Raw genomic sequence first — 12811 nt, forward strand, 5'->3', positions numbered from 1 at the left:
TTGACCCTTCCCAATTCCCTACCCTGAGTCTAGTCCCTCATTTTCTCCTCCAAGCCTGCTGCTAAAGGCCTGTCTGTTTGTAGTACTGCTGTCGGGAAACAGGACATATTAATAAATGTGGCAAGGAAGTCCATTCTTCCAAGCTTTTTGATGTCAAGGCAGCAAATTTTTCTTTCCAAACCCCTTTCCCAATCACACTACCTGTCTGCTCCCAAGTGTAGTCTGTTCTCTTAATATTTTAGTAATACCAAATGCTGCATAAAAGTACTTCCAAAACTAATTTTTGAATAGGAAGAGGTTTGTGAATTTTGTATTTACAGTATTCAGAATTAGATGTGCAAAAACAACTGCACTCCTGTTTGAATGCTTTCATAATATTACTCATTAGAAATTAAGAATGAAAATAGCTTATTCTGCTAGGATAGCACTTTCCACTCCTACCTCTTCCCACCCAATCCTAACATCTCATCTCATTATGGTCTGCCTCTGATCACTGGCTGCCTTCTGACAAGTGATCTTGGATATTCCTGCCAAGTAACCTTGGACACCCTTTCAATTTAACCTGATAATTTCCTGAAGCACAAAGGATGCAGTCACTAATATATCTAATATGCAAATAATTTGGAGTGGAAAAAGCATCATTTAAGCTCTGCTCTTTTGTGCCAATGTAATTGTGCCCTGTCCCTTTCACTGCCCTAGCCCTATACCCACATAATTTTCCTTTTTTTTTAACCTGTTTTTACCTCAGACCTTGGAAGTTATCTTTTACATGAAGTCTTACTCTCTAACTGTTGACCATTCAATTGCTGTTACTCGTCCATCAAAAAAAGCAACCTCTAGCAATCCTTGCAAAATACTGATACATCTCCAAGTTCTTTTTCCTGACAAAGCCCTTAAACATGTTGTCACCTGAGCGTTCAATCTTTTTCTATATTTTCAAGCTTAACAATGCCTAATTGGCCCAAATCAAAGTTACAATTAGCACCATCTTTGACTCTAACCATTGTATCATATTCCCCTTGCTCTCTTAACCTATCGACAGCTTTGAGATCTTGGCATATGTCTCTCCATTGTCTAGCTGAATGAAACTCTGGTCAATTCTACACTTATTATCCAACCATATCTGGAACCAAAGACTTTACTTTTTGACCCCACTAAACACACCCTGCCCCAAATTCAACCATGAGCCCTGACCGAAATGTTGCTGCTCAGTGACGTACAGGATGTCAGATCTACTGAGTGACATCGGGCTCCATCTCATACCTTCCACCACCTTCCTGTTGTTGACCTGCATCTGATAATACTGTCCTAGATGAGCCTTTTATTTCTTCAGTTTAAGTATTGAAAGGACAGATATATTCCAATGCAGGACAGATATATTCCAAGAAAAAAGAAGGTTTTGAATGGAAAAAAGGCACAGATGTGGATAACGAGGGAGGTGAAGGATAAAATAAAAGCAAAAGGGGCGGCGTACAAAGTAGCAAAAATTAGTGGGAAAACAGAAGATTGGAACGATTTTAAAAATCTGCAGAGAGAAACTAAGAAGGTCATTAGGAAAGCAAAGATGAGTTACGAAAGGAAGCTGGCGGACAACATTCGGAAGGATTCTAAGAGTTTTTTTAAATACATAAGGAATAAAAGAGAGACACGGGTTGACATAGGACCAATTGATAACGGTGCAGGAGGTATTATAATGGATGATAGTGAGATGGCAAGGGAATTGAATGAATATTTTGCATCGGTCTTCACCGTGGAGGACATAAGCAATGTGCCCGTTAGTCAGGAGTCTCACGAATTGGAGCTGAGTTCAATTGAGATTAATAGGGAGAAGGTGCTTGGAAAACTAAAGGGGCTTAAGGCTGATAAGTCTCCCGGACCGGATGAGGTGCATCCCCGGGTTCTGAAGGAGGTGGCTGTGGAGATAGCGGAGGCGTTGGCGATTATTTTTCAGGAATCGATAGATTCTGGCATGGTTCCGGAGGACTGGAGGGTAGCGAATGTAGTTCCATTGTATAAGAAAGGTGGGAGGCAGCACAAAAGCAATTACAGACCTATTAGTCTGACGTCAGTGGTGGGAAAATTATTGGAGTCTATCCTCAAGGAGGAGGTTACCGAATACCTAGAGGCGCAAGGCAAGATAGGACCTAGTCAACATGGTTTTGTGAAGGGGAGGTCCTGTCTGACCAACCTATTGGAGTTTTTTGAAGAAATCACAGGTAGGGTGGATAAGGGAGAGGCGGTAGATGTTGTGTATTTAGACTTTCAAAAGGCCTTCGATAAGGTGCCTCACAAGAGACTGATTAATAAGATGAGAGGTCATGGAATTATGGGCAGGGTAGCAAAATGGGTGGAGAATTGGCTGGTTGGCAGGAAGCAAAGGGTGGAAATAAAAGGATCTCGTTCTGGTTGGTTACCGGTTACTAGTGGTGTGCCGCAAGGGTCGGTGTTGGGGCCTCTCCTTTTTACCTTGTACATCAATGATTTGGATGATGGAATAAATGGTTGTGTGGCTAAGTTTGCGGATGACACCAAGATAAGTGGAGGAGTAGGGAGCATAGAGGAAATAGAAAGAATGCAGAGGGACCTAGACAGTTTAGGAGAATGGGCAAGGAAATGGCAGATGAGATTCAATGTTGAGAAATGTGCAGTTGTACACTTTGGAAGTAGAAATAAGCGGGTAGATTATTATCTAGAAGGAGAGAAGATTGATAGTGCGGTAGTACAAAGGGACTTGGGGGTACTCATACAAGATACCTTAAAAGTTAACCACCAGGTTGGATCGGTGGTTAAGAAAGCGAATGCTATGTTGGCATTCATCTCGAGAGGTATAGTGTATAAAAGTAAGGAAGTGTTGATGAGGCTCTACGGGGCGCTAGTGAGGCCTCATTTGGAATACTGTGCGCAGTTTTGGGCCCCGCATCTTAGGAAGGATGTGCTGACGTTGGAGAGGGTTCAGAGGAGATTTACGAGAATGATTCCAGGAATGAAAGGGCTTAAGTATGATGAGCGTTTGTCGGCTCTTGGACTGTACTCGCTGGAGTACAGAAGGATGAGAGGGGACCTCGTAGCGACATTTAAAATGTTGACAGGTAAGGATAGAGTAGATGTGGCTAGGCTGTTTCCCTTGGTGGGCGTGTCCAGGACCAGAGGGCACAATCTTAGAATTAGAGGGTACAGTTTCAAGACAGAGATGAGGAGAAGTTTCTTTACCCAGAGGGTGGTGAAATTGTGGAACTCCTTGCCACGCACAGCAGTGGAGGCCAGATCAGTGGGGGTATTCAAGGAGGAGATAGACAGATATCTAAATAGTCAGGGTATCAAGGGATATGGGGATAAGGCTGGCAAATGGGATTAGAATAGTTTTTTTTCTCTCTCTCTTTTTTTCCCAACCCCATTTCTTTTTCCCTTTTCCTTGGAGCAGACTCGATGGGCCGAATGGCCTGCTTCTGCTCCCTTATCTTGTGATCTTGTGATGCCAGTGAATTTAGTCCATTGGTCTCACAAATTCAAAACAAACAGAAAATAGCAGAAATACTCAGCAGGTTCAGATCCTCTCTTGACCATCATCTGTGAATAGTGATAGTCAATTTACTAGTTAGTTGCTTCCTCAAACTCCATTTCCTCATCACCAATCTGCCTCCTTTGGCAACTGTTTCATACTGAACCAGATTGCAATATCTGTACTATTTAATCCAAAACTGAGCTTCTAATTGTGTTATTTCCATCATAAGGAACCAGCTATGTCAGTCCTGGACTCTATAACTGCTCCTTCTTAACTGTGTAACCTTTAGCTGTGGAACCTTTTGAGAACTCCTTGTTAACTCTCCTGAGCATTTCCTGTTCCCACCACCGCCACACCCCACCCCACCACCCTCCACCATTGGCAACTGTGCATTCACTCTAAGCACTAGAATTTCCTCTCTGGTCTGCCCACTTCTCACTCGTATCACCTTTCAAACCTACCCAAGAACAAACTTTTAATTACCTAGTCAACAAAGACCCTAAAAAAAAATCCAGTTGTCGTTAAGTAATTATAGAACGTAGAACAATTGCAGCACAATTCAGGCCCTTTGGCCCACAAAACTGTGCCGAAATCTAAATCTCAATCATTCATCTGTAAGGGCTATTTAACAGCAATGTATATGGCAGTTCAGAACCTCTCTCCACGATCCATCAAATACAAGAAGGAATCATTGAACAGCCATAGTTTAAGTTTATACAAGGAATAAATGAGCCACGCAAATTAGAAAAGTTATGATTGTCTTGCATTTTTGAATCTGGTCTGTGCCAAACTGCAGTGCATTTTCTAAGTCTGTTCATTATGTTTGCAAAAAGTTTTTTAAAAAAATTGAGTATGGATCTAGTGTTCTGCAAGCTATTAATTGTCTAATAAGTAGCTATCATTCATTTAAAATTACTGATGGTTGAAACAACAACAACAACAATGGTTTGCAAGGTAATTTTATAGAAGTTGCTTGGAATAAAATGCATCAAATTAGGGTAGTACTAGGAAATGTTAGCAGCTAAAAGGTACAAGCAAAATTTCATTGGATATATTTGCATTTTGTAGCTTGTACAAATCATCATAAATACAACACATTTGGAGCAGGCCTGTAAATACCTTGAAGACTTTATAACAAACATAACTAATGTTTCCCCTGAGACTGTGCACACCACGCGACTTTATGGGCTATCCACATTCAAGGTATGTGCAGTATGAATATGTTAAGCGATCAATATTCGGAAATTTGCATTATAATTACTATAGTCTTCTGTAAAGCAGTTATTTTAATAGCTCTTAATTTTGTCAATGTGGGTATGCACGGTATTATATCATTAAAGGAACTTGATAAGTTGATCAGTATGAAAATACTGTAGCATTATGAAACCTGGAGAAAAAGAAATTGATGTAAAATTGGAAAACCTATTGATTCACCAGGCATTTCACTATTGTCCAAGGTACTTGATTATTTTATCCATAGGATGTAAATGGTTGACATATTCAGAGCTTATTTTCTAATCAAATGTAAAAGAGTCCTGTGTATACTTTACCTCCTAGAAGATGCAAGTAAACAGAAATTAAATATTGTTTATATTCTTTAACGACCTTTCGCTTAGTTTTTTTTGTGAACAACTAAGCAGTGAATTGCTTCCAAAATAGTCCATGTGGCCCCTGGCAATACATTATTTTTCATCTATAGAGAGTTTACCCTTTTTCCAGGAGCTTAATATAATTTCAGATTTGCTGATTGGTTTTCAGTGTGTGAATGTTTGATATTAAATGCATTTGGAAATAATTATAATAGATCTGATGAAACGTATTGGAGCTGAAACATCAACTCTGTTTGTCTTTCCACAAATACTGCCTGACCTGTTGAGTGTTTTCAGCATTTTCTGTTTCTATTTCAGATTTCCAGCATCTACAACTTTTATCATAAAATTTTTCCTTCAGTTGGAATATGTATGATATTGTTTCAAGATTGTTTTATCTGCATGTACATTGAAGAAATGTTTACAGAAGTAGTTAAATTTGGATTGAGTAAGTTTTTGATGTGGTAGTCATGAAAATATCAGTTAATTTAAATTATTTAATGCAGGATGCTAGACATGCAGCAGAAGGAGAAATATATACAAAGCTCAACAGTAAAATTGATGAATTCATACAACTAGCTGATTATGAATGGACTATGACAGAACCCAATGGTCGAGCCAGTGGTTATTTAATGGACCTTATAAATTTTCTCCGAAGTACTTTTCAAGTTTTTACACACTTGCCTGTGAGTATTAAATACAAGTATGAAATTCCTAAAATAAGTGTTATTTTTCTTGGTTTTCATTGAGTTTTTAGGTTCTTAAACTGCTTAGATCTTCCTATAATTATCCATTTATAACTTAAGATCTTTCATAAATAGTTTTTAATTTCAATGTGATTTTCTTTCTAACTGGCTTCATTGTGTGGTCCTTGATATACAAGCTAAGAAGCAAACAAGCTTCATTGTTGGAAGATAATTTCAATTAGTTCCATAGGTGCACTAATCCAGTTTTTAATTTTTTAACAGTAGCTCTCTATAAACCTCTCTGGCTTTGACAGTCGAACAAAATAACCTTTAAAATAAGAATTCCCTTTCTTTTTACAGTGCAGCAGAATTGATTGATAGAATTGACATGTTGAATTTTACTATCTAATTTACAACATAACACTCCCATAAATCTAAGTATGATTTGGAATATGATTAGTACACAATTAAGATCATTATTGAAGTGGATTGATGTGGACATTCTGTGATTTTTGTAATGTGAAGATGTCCATCTAGCAGCTGATCTGTTTAGTAATGGTATGCTTTTGTTTTACGGACTAATTTTTATTATTGGTGTTCACACTTCTTTCTACGCATGTTTACATTTGATTTTTTGTTTTGATTTCCTTGCTGGGTTCCTTCTCAGAATAACGTCAGTCACCACGCAGCAATGTCGGTGAGTAGCTGAAGAAAGCATGCACGTCTGAAGGCTATGAACTGACTATAGGATTGTTGCTGAAGTCAAGTAGCCTTCATATAAACTTAAAGTCAGCAACTAAACTTGCCCTTCTGCCGGTAATGGCTTTGCATAGTCTGTTTAGAACAAATCAACAGGTTTAAAATAGGCAGGAATTGATTAACAGTAACGTTCTGTGATAGAATAGCCCTTAACAAGCATCACTGACTATTCCAATGACCATTAATTGTTTATAACAGAATTAACCCCTCAAAAGATTCAAAAATCATTAAATTGTGGTTTTAGCTTAATCTATATCAGCAGTGTTTGCCTGAAAAAATAACAAATGCCAAGAAGTTTGGTTTGGAAATAGAATTGCAGAGTAGTCTTTAGTTGTGTAGCATAATCTGTTTTATCATATTTCCATATAACACAGTAGGAGGTCGCTTGGCCCATCAAGACTATACTGATTCTCTGAGCACTCCATCAATCCTATTATGCCACTTATCTCCCTGCAACCTATTCTTTCATGTGCCCGTCAACTCCCTCTTGATTCTTCTGCCACAGACCTAACCCGGAGACAACTTAAAAGAGCCAATTAACCTACCAGAAGGCAAAATATTCATTTATGATGAAATTTGAATTGCCATATATCAAAAGCAGACATCTTTTCATTTTATGTTAATAGAATACCAATGATATCACATTTCCCTTTGAAACATATTTCCATACAAAGACAAGATTTGTGATCTTTTTTAAAAAAAAGCTCAGGTTTTGCTGGTTCAGCATAGAACTACTAATATTGCCCATGTATATGTGTGCTGGTTTTGGGATTCCCAGACAAGTGCAAAAGCCCCAAGCTTGCTGGTCAAGCTCTGCCAGCAATCTCTCAGCTTATCCTATGTTAGGGAACTCATCATTGATTCAAACAGTGAAGCAGGAGTTTCTTGCAGTGTGCTGGGGAAGTTGCTGTCAGATCCTGCACCAAGATAGACCTGTGAACCTATTCATTTGAATACAATAGTACTGGTGCACAAAGGTGAGAATTATTTTTTATATTTTTTCCTGAATATCAGGACAGTTAAAGGTTGGGAATAAGGGGAAGTTGACAGTTTGGACAGACAGCAAAGATGGTAGTGTTTCTTTGCAATATTGTCAGTGTTTTCTAGATGAGTGGATGGAACTTGTTCTGTTTGTGCAGTCATCTGATTACATTGCTTGAGGCCCATTGTTTCATGAGGCTTTGCCACTCTGCTTCCTTTTGGCAAGTAAGATCAGTTGTATGGATTCAAACTTGGTAAGTTTGGGACTATGGGAAATGTGATTGTCTCATAAGACAGTGGGAGATCAGTTGAACCATCAAGTCTTATCCTACAAAATCAGGAGTATGATACCATAATTTTCTGTTCAGGTAGCATTGCACAACACTTAGTCATCATTAAACTCTTTGTGCTTTAAGATGTAACTAAATACTAATAATTTAGGTGTCAATTCTTATAATTAGCTATTGTCAGTATTCGTGAAGGATTAGCTTAAAAGCAAAAATGATTTTTACAACAAACAATTATTACTTTCAGAAAACATGAAGTTGATAGTTCCTTAAATGTAATTAATTCGTGATCTGAAAGAAAAGATGTTTTCATTTGTGTTGCTATAAGAGTTTTTAAAAAAAAACTCTGTTCAAGACAGACCTGTTTTTCAAGGCTTCCCATCTTGATCTTTTCCAAATTTCATGACCCTTCAATTCTTTGGACTTAGTGACCAATTGCGCACGCTTCTGGATCAGTCGATTGAAGGTTGAGCCTTCTGTGCTTTACTAAGCTCATCCCACATCTCGGTTGTTACTCTTCTGTCTGCTTCATTTCCAGCACTATCTTCTGTGCTCCCCAAGTTCCCTATTTTGCAAATTATTGTTTTATTTGGCTGTATTCACAGAACTAATTCTTTTTGACTACTGAACTTGTGAAAAGGCATTTTAGGTCCTTCTCTCATGATAGTGATAACAGGAACTATTGCACAAAATGCAAACCATCAGTTAAGAGCAAAGACCTGTGATGAGGGATGAATGCAACAAGCATGCTGGTCTAGGGATTGAGTGTAAGTAGCACTATGGGAAGACGAGGACTGTGTATCCATGAAGATAGAAAAGGGAGAATGACTTCTAGTGTAATCTGATGTTGGGGGATGAGGGAATTGAGAAGAACTGGGAGGAGGGAGAATATAAAATAGGAAAAGTAAGAAGTAAAATGATAGGATGAGGAGATGGCAATAAGTGTCAATGTGATCTGGAAGAGTATAATGAGATCCTTTTAAAAAATAAATCAAAATAAGTGAGAGAACTCTATAATGTATCCACATGAAAACTGCCAGCTTTTAGCTACATAAATGAATAGAAGTTGGAAACCTTGGGCAAAGGCAGAAGTACTGAATTTTTGCTCGGCTGATCGCCAGTTCCAGCATTGCTGTGCTCTGCTGTGGATTTCTCATAGAATCCAGCATGCAGTTGTAAATTTCTGCAGATATCTCAGCAGTTAGGCTGGGTTAACCTGGCACAAGTATCGGAGTCCATTCAGTTGACTAGAAAAAAGAAAATGATAAATACAAAGTAATTACCTTATTCCAATTTTTAATGATTTAATGGTAGTTTTAACAGCTTTGAGTGTTTTTGAATCTCATCTTTGCATAATAATATGCCTGTGGAAGGGGCTAAACCAGCTCTCAACCATGCTGAAGACAGAGCCTGTTAGCTTAGCTGGGAAAGACTGCTCTGTGTGGGGCCCTGCTGATCAACTAGTTAGCTTGGCGACAAGAGATTGCATCTGAAGAGCTGCCTTGGGTAAGAGCAGAGGATTTCAAAGGCTGGCAACTGGTGAGTTTGGCAACAAACAGGGCGGTGGAAGGTCCAGGCAATTATGTTGAGAACTGTTTTACGGTATTGGCTTTTCTTTTGTCATTTGTGTCAGTTCTCTTCAAGCCATGATCAGCTCCTGATAATTTTCAACTACGGCTTATGTGATGCACACATAAAGTATATCAAAGTGTAGTTCATCAGTTATTCAAAAAATGTACATTTTACTGCTATTGAACTACTACATGAAGAATGGAACTAAGCCCTCACACAAATAATATATCTCCAGACTGGCCTGTTAGATTTTGGTGTCAGTGCACAACATATTTTGTATCAGGCAATGGAGAGCGACTCAGTTAATGTTTCAGATTGACGATCTATTATTGAATTCTGAAATTTTATTGGTTCATTCACCTGAAACATCAACTCTGATTCTCTGCGCACAAATAATGCCTGAAGCTAAGTTCTTCCAACATTTTACACCTTGGATATCCAGCATCCATGGTACCTTTCATAGTTTATACAACATGTAGATAGGTCAACTAGGAAAGGGGGCATACTAGACCTTGTACTAGGGAATGAGCTTGGCCAAGTGATGGAAGTTTCTGTGGGGGAGCATTTTGGGAACAGTGATCATGATTTTATAAGTTTTAAGGTAGTTATGGATAAGACTGGTCCTTGGATAAAAGTGCTAAATTGGGGGAGGGCTAATTACAACAATATTAGGCAGGAACTGGGGAAAGTAGATTGAGAAACGCTGTTTGGAAGTAAATCTGTATCTGACTTGTGGAAGTCTTTTGAAGCCCAGCTGGTTAGAGTCCAGGGCCAGGATATTCCTACGAGGATGGCAAGGTTTGGCAACTGTGGATGCTGAAAGATGTTGTAAGTTTAGTCAAAAAAAATAAAGGAAGCATATGTATGGTTTAGGAAGTTGAAATCAGACAAGGCCCTTTAGGAAAATAAGGGAAGTAGGAAAGAGCTTGGACAAGGAAGTAAGAGTGCTAAAAAAGGCTATGAAATGTCCTTGACAAGTAAGATTTAAGGAGAATCCCAAAGCATTTTGTATGTAAAGAGGAACAGGTTGGTGCACTCCAGGACAAAGGAAGGAAATTATGCATGAAGCCAGAGGAAGAGGCAAAGTCCTAAATGAGTACTTCAAATTGGTATTCATGAAGGAAAAGGGCATGGATAATGAGGAGATCATGGAGGGGCATGTTATCTTAGGGCATGAGGAGGAGGTGTTGGGTGTCTTGAAAAACTAAGTCCCCAGGGCCTGATGGAATCTGTTCTAGGATTCTGAGGGAGATGGGGAAGGAGATTGCTGGGGCCTTGACAGAGATCTTTGTATCCTCTGGTCGCAGGCAAGGTTCCAGAAGACTAGAGAATAGCGTTTTGTTCCTTTAAGAATAGCACCGATGCTAATCCAGGAAATTAAAGTCCTGTGAGCATTATATCAGTGGTAGGGAAATTATTGGAGAAGATTGTTAGGGATAGGATTTACTTATGGGTGGAGGGGTGCTTTTCTGAATGGAGGTCTGTAATCATTGCTGGGACGTCTTGTTTGCAATATGTATAAATGACTTGGATGAAAATGTAGCTGGTCTGATTTAGTAAGTTTGCAGATGACACCGAAATTGGTGGAGTTGTGGATAGTGAGGAATGTTGTCAAAGGTTAGAATAGGATATAGATCAGCTGGAAAAATGGACAGAAATGGCAGGTGGGGTTTGATCCAGACAAGTGAGGTAATGCATTTTGGGAGGTGAAATGCAAGGGGAAAGTATGAAGTAAATGGCAAAAGGACCCTTGGGAGCATTGCAGTAGAGAAGGGCCTTGCAGTCCATAGTTCCCTGTAAGTGGCAACACGAGTAGATAGGGTAGTAAAGAAGGTGTATGACATGCTTGGCTTCATCGGTCAGGGTATCGAGTATAAAAGTTGGCAAGTCATGCTGCAGCTGCATAAAACTTTGGTTAGGTCACATTGGGAGCATTGTGTGCCTTTCTGGTCACCACATTATAGAAAGGATGTTGTGGTTTTGGAGAGGGTGCAGAAGAGGTTCACCAGGTTGTTGCCTGAATTGGAGAATATTAGCTGTAAGGAGAGGTTGGACAAACTTGGATTGTTTTCATTGGTGCCTGAGGGGTGACCTAATAGAGGGGTATAAAATTGAGAGGCACAGATAGGGTAGATAGCCAGAGGCTTTCTCCCAGACTGGAAAGCCCAAATACTAAAGGGCATAGCTTTAAGTGAGAAGGGGAAAATTTTAAAGGAGGTATGCAAAGCAAGTTTTTTTTTGAGTGGTAGGTGATTGGAATGTGCGGCCAGGTGAGGTGGTAGAAGCAGATACAAATACCAATGTGTAAGAGACATATAGACAGATATATTAATAGGCACTGAATAGAGGGATATAGACCATGTGCAGGCAGATGGGATTAGTTAGATGGGCATTGTGATTGGTGTAGACATAGTGGGCTGAAGGACCTGTTCCTGATCTGTATTGTTCTATAAATTTATTATAGCTGTTCCAAGAGCCTCCTGTGTCTCAGGTTGGCAGAAATACCTCATTTGTTGTTGGTGTTCTCCTCCTCATGTGGGCCAAAGTGCTCAGAGGCTTAACGACAGACAGTGCACTGGAAATGTTTGAGTTTATATATGCTAAAACTGATACATTGTGCCTTATTGTATGCCACCTGATCTGTGCCTCTTATTCACCTCACATGGGATGCCCAAGGTTTTCTTGTACCAGAGCAGATCATGGTGCCCTGCTAGCCTCACTGCTGTGACTGTTTTGCTGGCAAGTTGTGACAAAGATGGGGATGGCAGGAACTAAGGTTCCACCCATGGAGCATCTTGATGGACTTAAGAAAATATCATTTAGAGTCAACTTTTGTAAATTAAAACACTAATATTAATTAAAATTTTAACAAAAACAATTTACCCTCACTTACGTTTTCAGTGAAGGTGGACAAACCCCAAATGAATCGGGCTGTAACAGATACAGAATGTAACTGGCTCCTTGGCTCAAGTTATGGAATGCTCCTGGACTCTGTGATAGGTCTGGAATGGAACAGGACATCAGTTACACCTCTGGAATGGAACAGGACATCAGTTACACCTCTATGTGTCCTTTGCATTCTCCACCTCTAGGCTGCAGTACACAGATATGGAAGTCCTGAATACTTTAGTGTATCCACTCAGCTAGTTAGCAGCTTTCTATAAAACCACTGAAGTAGTTCTCCCTTAGGTCTTCTTGTATGTTGTTTAAAGAATCCATTTATTTTTAATATAGAATTTGGAATACTGCTATTGCAATTGAAATATACATGTTTTGATGTATTGAGAAAGGATGTGGCCTCAGCCATTATAGCAAAATATATATATTTTTAGAAAAACTATCCTTCAAAGCAAAAATCTTTGTCCACTTTTTTTTTTGAAGATCAAGCTGACTTCTGTTTCCACATGCAGCAATGTGTGCTTGAGAGTCTCCCAA

General features: G+C 39.1%; 1 protein-coding gene across 3 annotated transcripts in view; it reads left to right on the plus strand.

Annotated features, from left to right (window-relative positions):
* The window catches only part of LOC127576757 (exocyst complex component 6-like), a 140324-nt gene that overhangs the window by 59651 nt on the left and 67862 nt on the right, over window positions 1-12811 (plus strand). For 2 of the 3 annotated variants that reach the window (XM_052027473.1, XM_052027475.1), the window contains 3 exons: window positions 4571-4705; window positions 5598-5777; window positions 6445-6474. In XM_052027473.1, the coding sequence (XP_051883433.1) occupies window positions 4571-4705; window positions 5598-5777; window positions 6445-6474 (345 nt within the window). The remainder of the gene's footprint in view (window positions 1-4570; window positions 4706-5597; window positions 5778-6444; window positions 6475-12811) is intronic. The other variant, XM_052027474.1, reaches the window with a different exon arrangement.

Source organism: Pristis pectinata, chromosome 12, assembly GCF_009764475.1.
Source record: "Pristis pectinata isolate sPriPec2 chromosome 12, sPriPec2.1.pri, whole genome shotgun sequence".
In the NCBI taxonomy this organism is placed as follows: Eukaryota; Metazoa; Chordata; class Chondrichthyes; order Rhinopristiformes; family Pristidae; genus Pristis; species Pristis pectinata.